The sequence below is a fragment of the Penicillium canescens genome, assembly GCF_028828765.1.
Source record: "Penicillium canescens strain IBT 15451 chromosome Unknown utg000001l_segment0_segment0, whole genome shotgun sequence".
In the NCBI taxonomy this organism is placed as follows: domain Eukaryota; kingdom Fungi; phylum Ascomycota; class Eurotiomycetes; order Eurotiales; family Aspergillaceae; genus Penicillium; species Penicillium canescens.
In genome coordinates this window covers 2,572,051-2,589,598 of record NW_026703963.1, presented here as the reverse complement: position 1 = coordinate 2,589,598, position 17,548 = coordinate 2,572,051, and the positions used below count along the sequence as shown (strand labels likewise).

The 17,548-nt window shown below is 50.1% G+C and overlaps 4 protein-coding genes across 4 annotated transcripts; 3 read left to right on the top strand and 1 right to left on the bottom strand.

The window, feature by feature from the left end:
• Positions 1–163: 163 nt before the first annotated feature.
• Positions 164–5,632, top strand: N7446_000983 (uncharacterized protein; the record flags this gene model as incomplete). Its single annotated transcript, XM_058509750.1, has 8 exons — positions 164–335; positions 400–1,265; positions 1,333–3,005; positions 3,058–3,360; positions 3,469–4,080; positions 4,140–5,037; positions 5,103–5,411; positions 5,462–5,632. 8 exons carry the CDS (start codon positions 164–166, stop codon positions 5,630–5,632), a joined length of 5,004 nt encoding a protein of 1,667 aa, XP_058378729.1.
• An 807-nt stretch (positions 5,633–6,439) lies between these two features.
• On the bottom strand, positions 6,440–7,781 carry N7446_000982 (putative lipase/esterase family protein; the record flags this gene model as incomplete). The annotated part of the gene is made up of 3 exons (XM_058509749.1): positions 6,440–6,700; positions 6,744–7,149; positions 7,203–7,781. The coding sequence occupies 3 exons, from the start codon at positions 7,779–7,781 to the stop codon at positions 6,603–6,605; spliced, it is 1,083 nt and encodes a 360-aa protein (XP_058378728.1). The 3' UTR covers positions 6,440–6,602.
• A 4,607-nt stretch (positions 7,782–12,388) lies between these two features.
• On the top strand, positions 12,389–14,151 carry N7446_000981 (uncharacterized protein; the record flags this gene model as incomplete). The annotated part of the gene is made up of 2 exons (XM_058509748.1): positions 12,389–13,520; positions 14,006–14,151. The coding sequence occupies 2 exons, from the start codon at positions 12,389–12,391 to the stop codon at positions 14,149–14,151; spliced, it is 1,278 nt and encodes a 425-aa protein (XP_058378727.1).
• A 545-nt stretch (positions 14,152–14,696) lies between these two features.
• On the top strand, positions 14,697–16,916 carry N7446_000980 (M3 family metallopeptidase; the record flags this gene model as incomplete). The annotated part of the gene is made up of 2 exons (XM_058509747.1): positions 14,697–16,663; positions 16,724–16,916. The coding sequence occupies 2 exons, from the start codon at positions 14,697–14,699 to the stop codon at positions 16,914–16,916; spliced, it is 2,160 nt and encodes a 719-aa protein (XP_058378726.1).
• Between the last annotated feature and the right edge of the window lie 632 nt (positions 16,917–17,548).

Sequence of the window (17,548 nt, the reverse complement as noted above, 5' to 3'; positions counted from 1 at the left end):
GTCACGTGCTGGTTTCTGATGCTGTTGTGTACTTTGTACATGAGACCACCTTAAGCGAAAGAGTGGGGGCCGAAGGGGCAGGGGCTGAGGTGCACACCTCTATTCAGCTCATTCAAATCGACTACCAGCTTAAACGTAACAAGCAAAAACAGAGCAGGACAGAATGTCCACCAGAGAAACCGCAAAAAAAGCGGTGGAAGAAATTGCTGCGAAGCTTGGACATGTTGATTCGGCGATTTTGGATCGCATTGGGAACCTGCTTCCTGAGGAGCGACGCATAATTGAACAGAGTCTGCGTGCGAAGGACGAGAAGATTGGCCATTCAATCAAGACGTGTGTCACTTGCTCAACGTAGTCTCCGGCGACCCAAGGTGTTGTGTGCTAACTTGAGCTACTTAGACTCGCAAGAAACCTTTACAACAGTAATGCTCGGGTTTGTCTTCGAGCTTCTGCAAAATGCAGACGATAATCGCTTTACGCTCGCACGGGAACACAACGAATTACCCTTTATTTCGTTTAAGGTCTATCCCGATCGTATCATTGTAGAGTGCAATGAGGATGGATTCAGGACTGAAGATCTCTCAGCTATCTGCTCTGTTGGGGAGAGCACCAAAGCCGCATCTCACGGCTACATTGGGGCAAAGGGTATCGGGTTCAGGTCCGTTTTCATCGCGGCTTGGAAGGTTCATATCCAGTCCGGCAATTTTTCCTTTCATTTTAAGCATAGAATAGGTGATCTTGGTCTTGGAATGGTTCTACCAGTGTGGGAGGACCCTGACTACGAATGCCCTGATCGCTTAACCCGAATGACTCTTTATCTTCACACGGAAGGAGAGCCGCACGCGCTCGAGCACCTCCGCCAAACCATTTTCCAGCAACTCGGTGATCTTCAGCAAACTTCTTTACTCTTTTTGCGGAACCTCAAGCAGGTAGGAATCTTCTTTTATGATGGCAATGGTGAGATGAGGCGATCTAAGACTTTTCGTGTTCGTGATGCGCCTGGCCACAGTGTCTTCCTCGAGGCTACTGTCGTGGATGGATATGAGAATTCTACCACGGTTGAGCAACGCTACCATGTCACCAGGCACACTGCCACCGGGCTTCCGACGAGCGACAGTCGCAACGCCCTAGGTACACAGGAAACCGATACGACATTGTCGGAGGCGGAGGTCGTCTTGGCTTTCCCTCTCACAGTGGATTCAAGACCTTTGCTTGAGAAACAGGAAATATTTGCCTTTTTACCAGTCCGCGAGTCGAGGTTCAAAGTAAGACTTCTTCCATTCCGTGCAATAGCAACGTTCCGGTACATACATGTACTAACTGGAAGAATAGTTCCTGATACAATCCGACTTTGATACTAGCGCAAATCGGCAAGATATCTCTACGAATTCGAGAAGAAACCTTTGCCTATTGCCCCATATTGCCTCGGCATTTGTGAAGGCAGTGTTGGAATTCTGCGAGGATCCAGAGTTGTGCTACGCATGGCCAAGCTTCCTTCCTTCGTTAGAAGATGACATGGGTAGCTTCTGGTCTCCTCTGGCTCGATCGATCAGGGATTTGATTGCCATTACCCCGGTTTGGAGGTCGAGGCATGACAACGGCCTTCGTGTGATAAACTCCGTTGTGATCCTTCCAGGTGACTTTATGGATAGCGATGGGAATCCATTGCTGGATGACCCAAGCTTGGATCCGTTTCTATCCACCGCCTACCCGGCCGCCCTAGAAGAAACTCTCCGAGAGTACGGACTCAGGATGGGGTCTTTTGATCTAGTTCTCAGAATGCTGAAAAGTGATCTTGAAAGTTCTACCTCGAGAGTCAAGTCGCATGCTACCAGCGCAGACTTCCACTCCCGCATTTCACAACTTCTGTTGAGGATTGAAAACGAGGACGAGTATGAAATGCGTTACCTCAATGAGCTTGCTATTCTTCCTCTACGAAATGGTGAATGGGTGTCCGCTAACAGCGGCCCGATATATTTGCCAAAGACTGGTGAAATTGACATCCCGGCCGACGTGGATATTCGCATTTTGGATCCAGCAGCGGTTGTCAATGAAGACCGCAGAGCTTTCTTCACACACTTGGGAGCTGTGGAGCCGTCGGTCAGCGCAGTTCGATCTGCAATACTGGCGAATTATAGTCCCTTGTATAGCGAGGTGTGCATGGAAGATTCGAAAGCTCATCTTCATTACCTTTATCTGACTCACGGGCGCCATCAAAATGAAGATGATTTTTGCGATTTTCATGTTTACTGCGAGCATGACCTTACGAGGAATCCACACGAGGAAGAGATCTATCTGCCAAGCAACCATCCATATGGACCAGAGGCCCTCCTGGGGCGAACGGAGTACTCCCAGGGCATGGAAGTATTGCTCATGCATTCAACGTATCTTGAGAACATTCCAACAAGGCCTCATCCAAACCACCCGTCGTGGCGCGTATGGCTAATATCTTCACTTGGAATTCACGAACGACTGAGTCTTGTTTCATCCGATGGTGATTCTCTGTCAGACAGCTGGGCCTATGTCGCGGAGTCTCGCCCTGGAAAGCTTCTTGGACTGTTGGAGTATCTCTGGAAACACCAAAGGTCCGAACTGTGCCAGAATGCTGATCTCATCATGGAAATTCAAAACACGAATGCAACAGGACTTTGCAATATGGATCTGGCTGATGACTGTCGGCTTCGCGAAACATATCTGCCTCTATCCAATCTTCAGGCCCTTTGTCAACGTTTTATGGAGGAAGATGAACCCTTTCCGTTCCTATACCTTGAAGAAGGACTTTCAGATCAGGAACTCTACTCCAAGTGGATTTTTCTTCACAATGATTTCTCAGTCGGGAAGGACGACGACATGGATTTCCTCCTTAATGTGCTGTATTGGATCCAGAGCGCGAATCCTGATGAATCCTCCCTTACCTCGTATGAGCGACTATGGGATTTATATATTGCAATTGATGCAAAGCATCTTGCTGCCGAGAACAGAATGGCCGCCAGGGACAGCATCAAGTAAGTTCAATGCTCGCAAATCCCCAAACTGGCTGCTCACCTTCTCCTCGAGATTCTTTTTTGAAGACGGTGACTACATTTTTGTTCCTGAAGTCCGAGCGGATGATCCATATGATGCAGCATGGGTCGGGCTTGACCACTGCCTGTGGGACGCACCACCAAATATGATTTCGAAGTATTCTCTCAAATACGTCTTCGAGCAAATTGTCGAGGAAGGTCAACTGGAACATCTTTCACGATTCTTCGGGCAAACATTGAGCATTCCCAATGCCTCATGGTCAGATCTGACAGAGGAACTGGTAGAGCGGAGCCAGAACCACTGCGTCGACTTCGACCAAATCTTCGACATGTACAAGTACCTCTCTGAAATGGAAGTTTTCCTCTTCACTGATGATTTGCGGCAAGTATCAACTTCTTTTTTCTTAGTTGAGGTTGCATCAAAGAACTAAACTTCTATTATTAGGCGCGAATTCGAGGATGAAAGTCTGATCTTTGTGACCACAAACGGCGAACCCGGCTGGTACAAAATCTCCGATTGTTTGTGGTCAAGTACTACGGATATACGTGGGAAGGTAACCCTGAATGACCATTACGAGGACCTGAAAGATTTCTTTATTGATACTTTGGGAGTCAACACGCTGACCCTTCAGATGGTATATGATGAGCTGTTGGAAACAAGCTCGGAATCAACAATCGACGAGACAAAAAGTAAGATCTGGTCTCTCAATGCTCTCCTTCAAACAGAGGGAGATTATGCCGATCCGGATCCACTGCTGGAAAGATCGGTATTTCCCGTTGTTTACCCAGATGGAACGAAGGGGCTCACATCTGCTGCTACGGAGTTCGCTATTCCTGACCGGGAACACCTGGCATCACAATTCAGAGGCAGGATCAAGATGCTTGACTTCAGTCTGGAAGAAGTGCGTCGTCTGAAAGTCTTTTTCGAGTGGACAAATCTCACACATCGCTACTTATCTGCATCCATCAAGGAGTTAACTTCCTTCTCTGGCGAGAGAACGCAACTAATTTCAGCGCCACACCGAGACTTGAAAAGAAAGGCGCATGCAATTCTCCGGTGAGTGTTATGAATTTATAAGCTTGAGGTGGATCGCTGATATCCCTTCCACATGCCAGAGTCGCGGCCACGTTCAATAGCCCGAGGTATCACGCGAATCCACCGGGGCTTTACGAGTTACTTCGGACGGCCAGGATTGAAGCCACAGATGGGGTTTCCTCGATTCTGAGAATCTCCCAAGATGGCGTAGTGGCGGACGTTGAAGAATTGATTGGCAAATTGCACATCAATGAAGAGCCATCTGGTCTCACTGTTTATGTGCCGAAAGACAAAAAGGCCCAAGAACTTTGCTTCTGTGACCTTTTGCCTAAAAAACTTATCGACTGGCTCATGCGGGATCCGGCCACACAAATTCCTGACAACATCGAAAGCGATGCAGTAACTGTAATCTCCATGATCTTGAGTATCGATCCTTCCGCTACCGACCTTGTTTTGGAACGCCAGGGTATTATCGAAATTGACGTACCGAACGAAGACCCCGGCACTGATGATGAGAGCATTGATGATTATATACCATCCCAACGGTCACAAAGTCAGGATCGATCCGCCGGTGAGGTTCCACTATACTCACCAGATATTCTCACCCCGTCTACCTATCAAAATCGCCGACTCTCGGGCGATGCCTTAGAGCAAGTGATTTTTCGACAAACCCAGATGGCCTACCATTCACCCAACCCCAATCGCAACCGTCCACCACAGATGTACTCGCCACGTGACCATACATCGGAGGACACTATGCAGTACCGTACGCTCCTCAATAGGGTAATATTGGCTGCGAGGAGAGCCACATTTCCCTCGAGTGGACCGTTCAACATGAGCGAACTGAATGAAGTACTATTGGGAGAAGAAATCCTCCATCAATTCGATGGCTTCGACGGTATTGACATGAGGAACGCGTTTCGCTCAGACAGCCAGCTTGAAAGAGACAAGAAAATTGGCGCCGCAGGAGAGCTATATGTACGTTGCATTTCCATAATTTACTTTTAGGGTAAAATTCTAACATGTGACTAATCTTCTTGTAGGTTTTCGAATTACTTACACAGCTGGTCCCAGCTCTAACGGACTGGAGTTATCTGAATTGGCAGAGTACAATTCGTCGATATGTCACGATCCACCCGGACTACGCCAACATGGAACCTTGGTATGGGAGGGAGACCGCAGACATTACATATGATGATACCGAGGGCGATTTCACGGCCCTGCTCATTGATAACGGGTACCTTGACGCTGAAGAATGGAGGGACAAGCGTCCAAAATATTACATTGAAGTCAAGACGACCACAGGGCCTTTGAGAACCCCTTTCTACATGAGCAAGCATCAATATGAAAGAGTGAGTGTGTTGACAACCATCGGTAGCATACACCCGCTAACCAAACCTAGATGCGGGCCGTGCACAACATGAGCGACCATTCAGAGGTTTACATGATTCTACGCGTGTTTGATATACGTGGGGATAACATTGGAATGAGTGTATATCTTGACCCGGAACAGCTCAGGTTGGACGGAGGACTTGTATTTACTGGGGAGACTTGGTCAATCGTTCCCAGCTAGTCGGGGCACCATAGACAAAAATCAGCGTAATAGTTTTTATCGTTTAGTTGCGGGAATATGAGCCCCAGTAGTTCTATAGCCATTGAAGACTGCACAACATGTGCTGGCTGGGTTTCTCTGTGCTTAAGATCGTTCGCGACATTCTGCAGCCAATCGGAAACAGTCTAGAGTAATGCAAGGGCATCGCATTCCAGCGGCATATGTAGGCTATGATAAAGCTTTATCCATTCCACACTTTTCTTCCCTTGTGGCTGTATCTGTATTGAAAACGTTGCTTTGCGAGTCCAAGCCTTTGTTCCTTTTCTACACATCATTTCAGGGCATTGGCGTGCGGAGCGCGCGTCCCCAGTGATCTGATGGATATGCTGTGGCATCTTCAGCGGAGTCTTCTGCAAACATACCCGGATGAGAAATGTCACGCGTTATTGTCGCAGTAGAAGCAGTACTGTGGAGCACCTAGAAGTGGATATTTGAACGCATGCTTTGCGTTAGTTAGCCTTGTTCTCCTAAATTGCCAGAGAATAGGGGCCTTAACCCAGACCAATTCAGATCTTTTGTGAGATTCCATGGGCTGTACGATATATCGCTCGAAGCGAGGGTGACATTATCCGCGAGGCTTATGTGTCGAGCGCTTCGGGATAATAACCGCTAGGGAGATTAGGGAGACCCGCGTCTCATCTCTCAGGTATCAAAAAGCCCTCAGAGCTTGACAAAGATAGATAGCACAAATCCCAGGATACTGTAGCAGAGCAGAGAAACAGAAAAGAATCTATTGAACCACTGCTACAGGAGACATTGCCGCCTCTTCTTGAGGAAGAGAGCTTACGAAACAAGTTTGATCCAGAATATAGAAATTATATACTACGAACAAGGGGGTTGCGAAGCGTATTCAAAGGGTACATTCTGACATCTAAACGACCCCTTGCATCCTACGTTCAAATATATCGCAGTAATACGTCTCGACCGATATTTATTTCCGATCATGAGGGTCGAAGACATTGTTGAGGAAGTGGACGACGTCGTCGAAGACTCGATCTCTGGTTTTTACGTCGATAAATATCGACGGGACTGTTCATCAGCTTTAGAATGAAATCGGCCACTGACGACTTACCTTCTAACCATCCATGAATCTGGCCGTCGAAGAACATGCTCTCAACTTGGTAGGGATCAGCTACGTCGAATTGAGGGTCTCCCACGACGCCTTCTAATGGCCGTTTTGTAAGATCCACTGCATTCTGTGAAATCCGACGGTTTATCACTGTAGCTTCCTCTTCCAGTCTCTGCACAAATAGCGTCTGTTCATGTAGAAGAATATCGACCTTAGGAACCACGAATAGCATTTTCCGCGGCAGAGACTCGATATTAGCTAGGATGGGGTGCAGCAATGCATTCTCCCGGTTCTTCTGACGCTCCGGGCCTGCGTACGCATCCATTAAAGGTAGCAGAAACCGTAGCGGGTCCTTCACTGGGAATCCAGGCGGTTTCGGCTTCTTCCACGGAGGCAACCGTAGATCAACCTACCTTATTCAGTTAGACCATGATGGTATACAAAAATTGTGGGACCGCTTACTGGGGTATAAAACGTCACTGACGCCTTAACACTGAATTCGGACCCATGCAACCGCTGTGCAACGCCCAGCGCAAGATTGCCACCAGCTGAAAACCCGCTGACCGTGAGGAGCCTTGGATCTGCGCCCCAGAGGCTCCCTGTGTTCTGAATCATCCAATCAGCCACATCTTGTACGTCCTCATGCGCAGTTGGAAACGTATAACGGGGCGCGTAGCGATAGGAGGTCGAGATGACAACCGCTCCAGTTTCGGCGGCTAACTTCCGACAAAACAGTGCGTTTCCTTCCGGGAGGCCGCCGAGAAACCCGCCACCATGGATATTGAGGTGCAGTCGCTTGACCGTTAGTGTCGGCATCTCTGGCGGGGGATAGACGATCGCACGGATGGAATGGCCCGGCGTACGGAGTGGAATCCAAATGACCGTGGCATTATCTCGGACGAGAGTTGAGAGACACTGAATGGTGTTTGTGAGGAGTACAATGGGCTGGAATGCCAATAATCGCCAGCGAAGGGAGAAGGGAAGGGACGGGCAGAAGAGAGCGTCATATAGAGGGCCCAGCCAGCGGTAGAGTGCCGACATGGTTGGTAGTATACACTATGAAGAGTTCAGGTAGCAACCCTAGTGAAAAAGACAATATTTATAAAACGCTCATAAGTTGTGAAGGTAGTCGCTCTGAGAGATAGATAACCAGCCCCTACCGCCTTCGCTCCGGTCTCCGCAAGTTGTGTGGCCCCGTCGGCCTGTCCGCGCATTGGTGTGCCGACCCCAGAGCTGGACGAGAAAGGGAGGGCGGTCGTGGGGTGGTAACTAGGTTGTCTTGTGCAAGGCGCAGTTCGGCTAGATTGATCTAGCATAAATGTGTTTTCCAATCACCATGCAGTATATTGATTGAGGGGGGCCTTCTTACTTAGTCTGCGCTAGGAACACATTCCTTGCCTGGGAAGCTTTTCACTAGTTCCCGGGGCCGGAGTCATCCTAGGATGAGTCTAGCCTAGCCAACGAGTGAAATGGCTTTCGTTGAGCCTCCTAAAAATGACATTACGACGGTGCTTGATATTGACCGTCTACAGCGTGGACGGCTGAAATTGGAATCGCGCATAGCCAATTTTGGTCCACGGCCATTATATCCCCTGCTACCGATTCTCACTACGTCCTTCTGTAGGACGTGGCAGACAAACAGAGGTAGTCGTATTCACCCGGAAGTGCGGCCAGGAGCTTCAAACCACGCGAGTCGGGTTACGGGTCGGGACCTCTTATCCGTTTGCGGGCTATGGACAGGTTTCATACTATATAAAGTGGGGAAGGGACTATATCTACTTTGATTCTTTAAGAATCAGTTCGTGTATCAAACTGAACTACTGATTCGGTCTCGTAACTTATCTGATCGATAGGCGCTCTGCATCTATACAAGTAGATCCGTAACACCAAGGGTAGAGCTAAGCGTCAAAGTGATATTACTGATCACATCCTAATAGTTAATTTCGGTTTAGGTCCTATCACTGGTTTCTTCTCATTTGGCCTTGCTTGCTTTGCCTTTAATAGCAGAGAGCCAATATCTTCGAAGCCTAACAAACTGGCAAACATAAGCGCCGAGCGTCCGTACTTATTTCTCGAATAGACATCAGCTCCAGCGCTTAGCAAAGCCTCCACAGCAGGATAATTGCCGACAAGAACAGCAAGGTGCAGTGGAGTTACTGATTCAAGTTCTTGAAAAACATTGGCACCTGATGTAACAAGGCAACGTGTAATTTCAGCCCATGATTCCTTTTCCCCTCCTTTCCAAGTCGGAACTGGAAAACGGGAAATTTCTCTAATACTCTGTTCGCAGGCCATATCAATAGCTTGTAAGAAGTGGGGCCCTCCAACAGCCAGATGTAGTAGAGGCCAACCCAAGGCAGGGTGATAAGGCTCGGTTTCAGCTGCTCCTGCCTCTAGAAGAATTCTGACACAATCAAGATGGCCATTCGCCACAGCAAGCCAAAGGGCTGTTGCTCCTCTGCGTAACGGCGCTAATCTTGCGCCATAGGCTATCAGTCGGTGTACCACATCTGCGTGTCCGTGGCTGGCGGCGAGGTGAAGAGGAGTTCCAAAATCGTAACTCTGCTTTTGCGTGGCCCCTGATTCCAGAAGAAGCTGAACTATGCTTGTGTGTCCGTTTTCTGAAGCATAATGAAGTGGATATACCCCGTTGTAGTTCCACTCATCGACACTTGCGCCACTGTGCACGAGTATCTTAACTATACTGAAGTTCCCTTGTCCTGAAGCGAGTACTAATGGAGTGGCTGCGTGGTCTTGTGGCACTTCGCTTTTTGCACTGATTTGTGCACCAGCAGAAACTAGGAACTCTACTGTTCTTTCATAATTCTGCTTAACCGCGATATGCAAAAGGGTATTGCCATCTTTATCGTAGTCGCTTAAATGCCCTGTTCCAATAACTACTTCTGGTGCCAATAATCCGCTTTCAATCAGCGCAATTGTGTCCCAGAAGTCTAAATAGCGCACGATTATAAGTTGAACTTCAGGCAGAAGATTGTGAAGTGCATGCTGTTCGGGTCTTAATTTGTGTGACATCTCTTGGAAAAGCCACTGAACCTAGAACTGTTTATCTGCTGGAAGGCTGCGATGAAATTCTGAGGAGGACGAAGTTGAGGGACTAAGTGGGAAATCTTTCAAAACGACGGGTTCCTGTGTTGAGTCGGACCCCTAAAAAACCCTGCTTAGACCCGCCGGCTTCGGAGCGTGCTTCAGTGTCATTGGAGAAAGCATTAAGGAGACAGCCCTAGTGCCAATTCTCGCGCCGAGCCTTGCTCTCGTTGCTCGTCTTCGATGCGATGGTCCCTCAGCTGCCGCGTACCACCACGTGTTTGCTTTTCGCTTTTTTGATCGTTTCAGGGCCACAGCGTGCGAAGCGCGCGTCGCTAGTGATTTTGGGTGAAAAGTCTAGGGATGCTAGGTATTAGGAAAAGCACGTGACCTAGCGATCTCGCAGTTCCTAGGAGCTTGGGGGCCTATCTCAAAGCTACGGACCTCAAAAAGGGGGGTGCTAGGCTGGAAACCCATGCGTTAGTCTTGCCATAGCAACAGCAAAAAGCGATCTTGCATTTTCCATTCGTGCACTTGAAACGGGGGAAAGAGGATGAGATTAGGCATGTCATCACGGACTAGTTACAGTTGATCTGGGTGTCCGGGCTCAGGTTCGATTCAGATCCTGGGAAGGAGCTAATCGCACCTCACGCAAAACCAAGTCACGGCTCGATGTGGGTGGCCTGCCAATCTGGTTTCTGCCTTAGTGCTGGGTAGTCAGCTGATGGTTAGGCTAAGGACGTGTGCCCCTCCTTCAGCTGAGACTCGGGCAGCGTCAGCGTCTTCATAGGTACAGACAACACCTATTTATCATGGCATCTATATCGTTCCCTGGCAACAACCATGGGATCCAGGTCGGAGATAACCATGGCTCAATCAATGCAGAGTTCCATCTGCCTCCGGGTAACTTGCAGGAACGGAACAAGCTCACCGTCGTGACTAATCGCCGCGTCCCTAGTGCGACCAGAAACTCCACCCAGCCCTCTATCGACTGTCCCGTTCGCGCGCGATCCGGACTTTGTCAGTCGGGACACCCTCTTTCATCGGATCCACGAGAAAAGCTCAGTGCCAGGGTCGAGAATAGCGCTGGTTGGCCTCGGCGGTGTTGGGTGAGTGTAGAGTGACTAGTTTATGGTTTATTGCTCATAACTCGAAGGAAATCGCAACTTGCCATCGAATACTCCTACCAGGTTCGGTCTAAATCGCCGGCGACGTGGATCTTCTGGGTGCATGCAAGTAACGAAGCTCGGTTCGAACAAAGTTTCCGAGATATAGCGGACCAGGTTAAAATCACGGGGCGCCAAGATCCGCAAGCCAATATATTCAAACTAGTCGAAAACTGGCTCCGGGATGAGAAGAGAGGAAAGTGGGTTCTTATCCTTGATAATATTGATGTTTATGAGGTCCTTTATAAGTCTCCAGCGACAGGCCGGAGAGACCAGAAGAACAGTCTAATAGACGCCTCCACAAAGCCACTATTGGAATACCTTCCTAGAAGCTTGAATGGATTTGTTATTATTACGACTCGGTCTAGAGAGGTTGCCTTGAAGATGGTCGATCACAAGGACCTCTTTGAAGTCAAACCGATGGAAAGGCCTGAGGCGCTGAAGCTTCTCCAAAGAAAGCTTGAGCAACCAGGGGAAAGCCAAGAGAGTCAACAATTAGTGGAGGAGCTCGAGTTCATGCCGCTAGCGATCGTACAGGCCGCTAGCTATATTCGAAATCGGGCACCTCGTTGTTCCGTATCACAGTACCTACGAGTCTTCCAGAAAAGTGACTGCGAGGCAACTAAGCTTCTTAATACAGACGCGAATGGCATCGGCCGGGACTGGGAGGCAGAGAACTCGATTCTGGTGACGTTGCAAATATCATTCGATTACATTCGCCGAACAAACCCGTCGTCTGCGAGTTTGCTTTCTCTCATGAGCTTTTTCGATCGGCACGAGATTCCCGAAGACCTTCTTCGGGTACAGCCTGAGAGTAATAGCCACTTATCAAGGTCGGAGTCTTCGGATGACTCTAGTGAAGATGGGCAGGTATCTGAATCTGGTCCAGTCGACAATTTTGAGGATGATGTTGCAACCCTCAGGAATTTTTCGTTCATCTCTATTAGCAAGAACGGAATCTTTTTCACAATGCACCGGCTAGTGCAACTAACTATACGTTCATGGCTAAAGACTCATGGTCAAACGGAACAATGGAAGGAGAAATTTATCAGCACCCTCTACCACAAGTTCCCTACCGGTCAATATGAAAACTGGGAAATATGCCGACCGCTATTTCCTCATGTGAAAGCAGCGATGTCGCAGCGACCAGAATCAGATGAATCTTTACGAGAATGGGCTACGCTGCTTTATAATGGTGCATGGTACGCGTCACGTAGCGGTATCCTCGCGGATGTGAGAGCTATGGCGTCAAAATCAAGGAAACAGAGGACAAGACTACTAGGTGTAGAAGATGAAGAGACCCTTGATAGTACTGCGATGCTAGCGACAGCATGGTCCCTTGAGGGACACTGGCAGGAAGCCGAGAGGCTCGAGGTGCAGGTCATGGAGGCTCGCAAGGCTCAGCTCGGCGACGACCATCTCTCTACCCTGACCAGTATGGCCAACCTAGCCTCGACATATAAGAACCAGGGTCGGTGGGAGGAGGCCGAGCAGCTCCAGGCGCAGGTCATGGAGAAGAGTATGACAAAACTTGGCAACAACCATCCTGACACGCTGACGAGTATGGCCAACCTGGCGGCGACATTATGGAACCAGGGCAAGTGGGAGGACGCCGAGAAGCTCGAGGTGCAGGTGATGGTGATGAGCCTCATGAAGCTCGGCGAGGGCCATCCCGACACCCTAATTAGTATGGCCAACCTAGCAGTGACATATAGAAACCAGGGCCGGTGGGAGGAGGCTGAGTCACTTGAGGTGTATGTGATAGAGGCTCGTAAGACGAAGCTTGGCGAGCAGCATCCTGACACGTTGATGAGTATGGCCAACCTAGCGTCGACATATAGGAGCCAGGGCCGCTATGATGAAGCCGAGATGCTCGCGGTGCAGGTCATGGAAGCTCGCAAGGCAAAGCTCGGCGACGACCATCCGTCCACATTGACGAGTATGGCTAACTTAGCTATGACATACAGGAGCCAGGGCCGCTATGATGAAGCTGAGAGCCTCGAAGTACAGGTGATGGAGACGAGCAAGACGAAGCTTGGCGAGCAGCATCCTGACACGCTGATGAGTATGGGCAATCTAGCGTCGACGTTTTGGGACCAGGGCAAGTGGGAGGAGGCCGAGCATCTCGACGTGCAGGTCATGGAGATTCGCATGATAAAGCTCGGTGGTGATCATCCTGACACGCTAGCGAGTATGGCGAACCTAGCGGCGACATTTTGGAACCAGGGCCAGTGGGAGAAAGCCGAGCACCTCTTTATGCAGGTGATGGAGAGGAGCAAGACCAAACTCGGCAATGACCATCCCGACACACTAAGGAGTATGGGCAACCTCGCGTCGACATATAGGAGCCAGGGTCGGTGGGAGGAGGCTGAGCAGATCGAAGTGCAGGTGATGAAAACGAGCAAGTCGAAGCTTGGCGACGAGCATCCCTCCACGCTGATCAGTATGGCCAACCTAGCGTCGACATACAGGAGCCAGGGCCGCTATGATGAAGCCGAGATGCTTGAGGTGCAGGTCATGGAAGCTCGCAAGGCAAAGCTCGGCGACGACCATCCGTCCACATTGACGAGTATCGGCAACCTGGCGTCAACGTTCTGGAACCAAGGCCGGTGGAAGGAGGCCGAGCAGCTCCAGATGCAGGTGATGGCGATGAGCCTCATGAAGCTCGGCGAGGACCATCCCTCCACGCTGACCAGTATGGCTTATCTTGCTTTCACCTGGAAATCCTTAGGTCATGATGCTAAAGCCATCCATTTGCTACGAAATTGCTTAACCAAGCAGAAGCAAAAAATAGGCGTCAACCATCCCACTACGTTATCTAATTCCCAAACACTGTTGGAATGGGAAACGGAGGGTGTAAATATCCATGCCTAGAGAATCTAAATACCTAGCAATTTCCTCTTTATACAGTAAGTTCAAAAAGACTTTCCCATGATAGATTGACTGTATGCTAACTACTCGAAAGTGATTAACATTATCTCCTTAGTGAACGCTTCGTCCTGAGCTGCGATCCTGCATACACAACTCAACGATTCTGCATCTCATTCGGACTAGGTATCGACCATGACTGCCAAAAGTTGGGAGAATGCGCAAATGTCACCGGCTCAAGGGAGTTCTGCCGAGGGCAGTTCCTCGACGACTTTATTGCGCAGGCTTACTGGCTTCAGCGCAAGGTTTACGATGGGGGCTACCTGCATTAACCGCAGGGTAGTTTTCCGCAAGGGCAACTATCGTTTGAATGGAACAGACTCCTGAATCATAGGGATTGCCTTCCCATACAGTTACCTTTATTGGTGGTAGGATTTCATATGTCTGGTTCTAAGTTGACAGCATATACGCTACTATCGTGGACAATGTCACCAAGGACATGTTTTTGAACTGATAGAATTTTGATTTGTGTATTTGACTGACTTTTTTTCAATAGATCTAGGAGTATCAATTAATCAAAAAACCAAAAAGAAAAGGTTGTTTTTCCTTTACTTCCACTGTGGTTCTATGTTCTATGTATAGAAGCTATAAATGCCAAGACCAACACCCCGCAATTGCCCAGTGAGCTTCGGATCACCTGACAACATCTCCAACTGTACGTACACCGCCATCCCCCGCCATCATAGCTTTCATTCGTCACTTCTTCGTCGCTCTCATCGCCATCCTCACCGTGGCGCCCCTCCTCCGTCTCCGCCTTTCATCCGTGCTGGGCCACTTGCGTACCACCGTACCAGTACGACTCTTGACAACCTCCAGCATGGCTCCCTCGTACCTCCGGAAGCCTCCCCAGGCCCCGCCTATCTTCACTGCTACCCCAGAGTCGGTGGTAGCAGATGCCGAGCGTCTGATCAAAACCTCCCGTACCATCCAAGACAAGCTGGTGGCCGAGATCAAGCCCGAAAACGCCACCTTTGCCAACGTCGTCCGTCCCCTCGCTCAAGATGACAACGTCATGGGACTAGAGGCACACATTCTGGGCTTCTACCAGGCTGTCTCCACCGACTCGAAGCTGCGTGATGCCTCATCCAAGGCTGAAGAGCTCATGGACGAGTTCTTCATCGAGGCCGTCATGCGCGAGGATGTCTTCAGTCTGTTTGACGCTGTGCTGCGCCGGAATGAGTCTCTCGACCCCGAGTCCCGCCGTCTGCTGGAAAAGGAACACAAGGATTTCGTCCGCAATGGCCTTGGTCTGCCGGCTGGGCCTCAGCGGGCCCGCTTCAAGGAGATCAAGAAGCGTCTGAGCCAGCTGAGCATTGAATTCCAGAAGAACCTGAACGAGGAGAATGGCGGTATCTGGTTCACCCCCGAGCAGCTGTCCGGCGTGCCCAATGATGTGCTGGACGGTCTTAAGAAGGGCGAGAACGAGAATGCCGGCAAGCTGTGGCTGTCTTTCAAGTACCCCGACCTTTTCCCTACCATGAAATACGCTAGCGACCCCGAGACCCGTAAGCAGGTCATGATCGCCAACGAGAACAAGTGCAACCAGAACGTGCCGCTATTCCGCGAAGCCATTGTGCTCCGTGACGAGGCTGCTCGTCTGCTCGGCTACCCCAACCACGCTGCCTTCCGCATCGAGGATAAGATGGCCAAGACCCCCGAGACTGTCAACAAGTTCCTGGGTGATCTTCGCAACCGCTTGACCGCTGGCGGTAAGCAGGAGATCGAGAAGCTGCGCGAGTTGAAGAAGGCCACTGATCCTAACTCGGATGGCCGTTACTACCTGTGGGACCACCGTTTCTATGACCGTCTGATGCTAGAGAAGGACTACTCTCTGGATCAGCAGCTTATTGCTGAGTGGTTCCCCCTGCAGACCACTATTGAGGGCATGCTGAAGATCTTCGAGGAGCTGTTCGGTCTGGAGTTTGTTGAGATTGTTGGTGAGGACCGTGCATCTCTTGCCCCGACTGGCCAGGGTGATGACATCGTCTGGCACGAGGATGTGCAGGTCTTCAGCGTATGGAACGACGAGGGTGAGGGCAATGGTTTTGTCGGATATCTCTACCTGGACCTGTTCCCCCGCGAGGGCAAGTATGGGCACGCCGCCAACTTCAACCTGCAGCCTGGTTTCATCGACAAGGACGGTAACCGCCGTTTCCCCGCCACCGCACTGGTGTGCAACTTCACCAAGCCCCAGCCCAAGAAGCCCAGTCTGCTGAAGCACGACGAGGTGGTCACCCTCTTCCACGAACTGGGCCACGGTATTCACGACCTGGTCTCCCGAACTATCTACTCCCGCTTCCACGGTACCAGCACAGTGCGCGATTTCGTCGAAGCACCCAGCCAGATGCTTGAGAACTGGTGCTGGACACCCTCGCAACTGCGCTCCCTCAGCCGACACTACTCAACCCTCTCCCCCGAGTACCTTGCCAGCTGGCAAGAGGCCCAGCAGTCCCGCAGCGGCGGCAAGACTGCCACTGGCCCACCACCAGAGCGTATCCCCGACGATGTGATCGAGAACTTGATCCGCACCAAGCACGTCAACGATGCTTTGTTCAACTTGCGCCAGCTCCACTTTGGTATCTTCGACATGACCATCCACGAGCCCAAGAGCCACGCCGACATTGAGGCTCTTCCTCTGTCGGCTACATACAACCGTCTCCGCCAGGAGATTACCCAGATGGACGGACCAGAAGCTCTAGGCGCTGGCAGTGAATGGGGTCACGGCGAGGCCACCTTCGGACATTTGATCGGTGGCTACGATGCCGGATACTATGGATATCTGAGGTGAGGCTCTCTAACCTGCGATCTGTATAGCTACACCGTACTAATGATTTTCTTCTACAGCTCCCAAGTCTACTCCACCGACATGTTCTACACCGTCTTCAAGGACGACCCCATGAATAAGGCCGCTGGCCGTCGCTACCGCTACCAGGTTCTGGAGAAGGGTGGTAGCCAGGACGAGATGAAGACCTTGACTGAGTTCCTGGGTCGTGAGCCTCAGACTGATGCTTTCTACAAGGATCTCGGTCTGGCGTAAGGTCGCAGTTGAAGCTATCAGAGATTAACAAATACATTATATCATTAGCATATTAGAGAGCCACCCGAATTACTCTCAATTTACTTGCGTCAGAAACAGCACTTAACTCCTCCGTATCGTTGGAGAACGTAAGGTGGTCGTACGCGACTACATCGTTTCCCCCGATTTAGGCACGGAAACCAATCCCATAGTGATCGGAGATGACGTTGCTCTATTGGGCTCGGCTTCTGATCCCATCGTGATCCATGTTGACGAGGATTGGTGCTATGATAAGACAGACCAGCTTGGTTCCGATGCCGACATAGAGATCAGGCTACGCCGGAATTCTGGAAGACTTTGATCGATGAATGCTTTACTGTCCTAGCAGACGAGGGTGAAGCTCTTGGTTCGTCCTCTGTCCGTGCGCCAAGCAGATCGCTACAGTAGGCTGCGAGGATATAGAGACATTTAGCCCTTCGAGCAATCATCCGCGAGTCGTGTTCACTTAAATAATAAAGTACTAGAAGTGGTCTTGTGTTCGTTCGACGGGTGTTGTAGAATTGCCCTAGTCTTAAGGCTATAAGGCCTAAGGACATTGCAAATGGCCAAGTAGGTAAGCTAGGTCGACGACTCTTTACGGCTGTTATATTAAC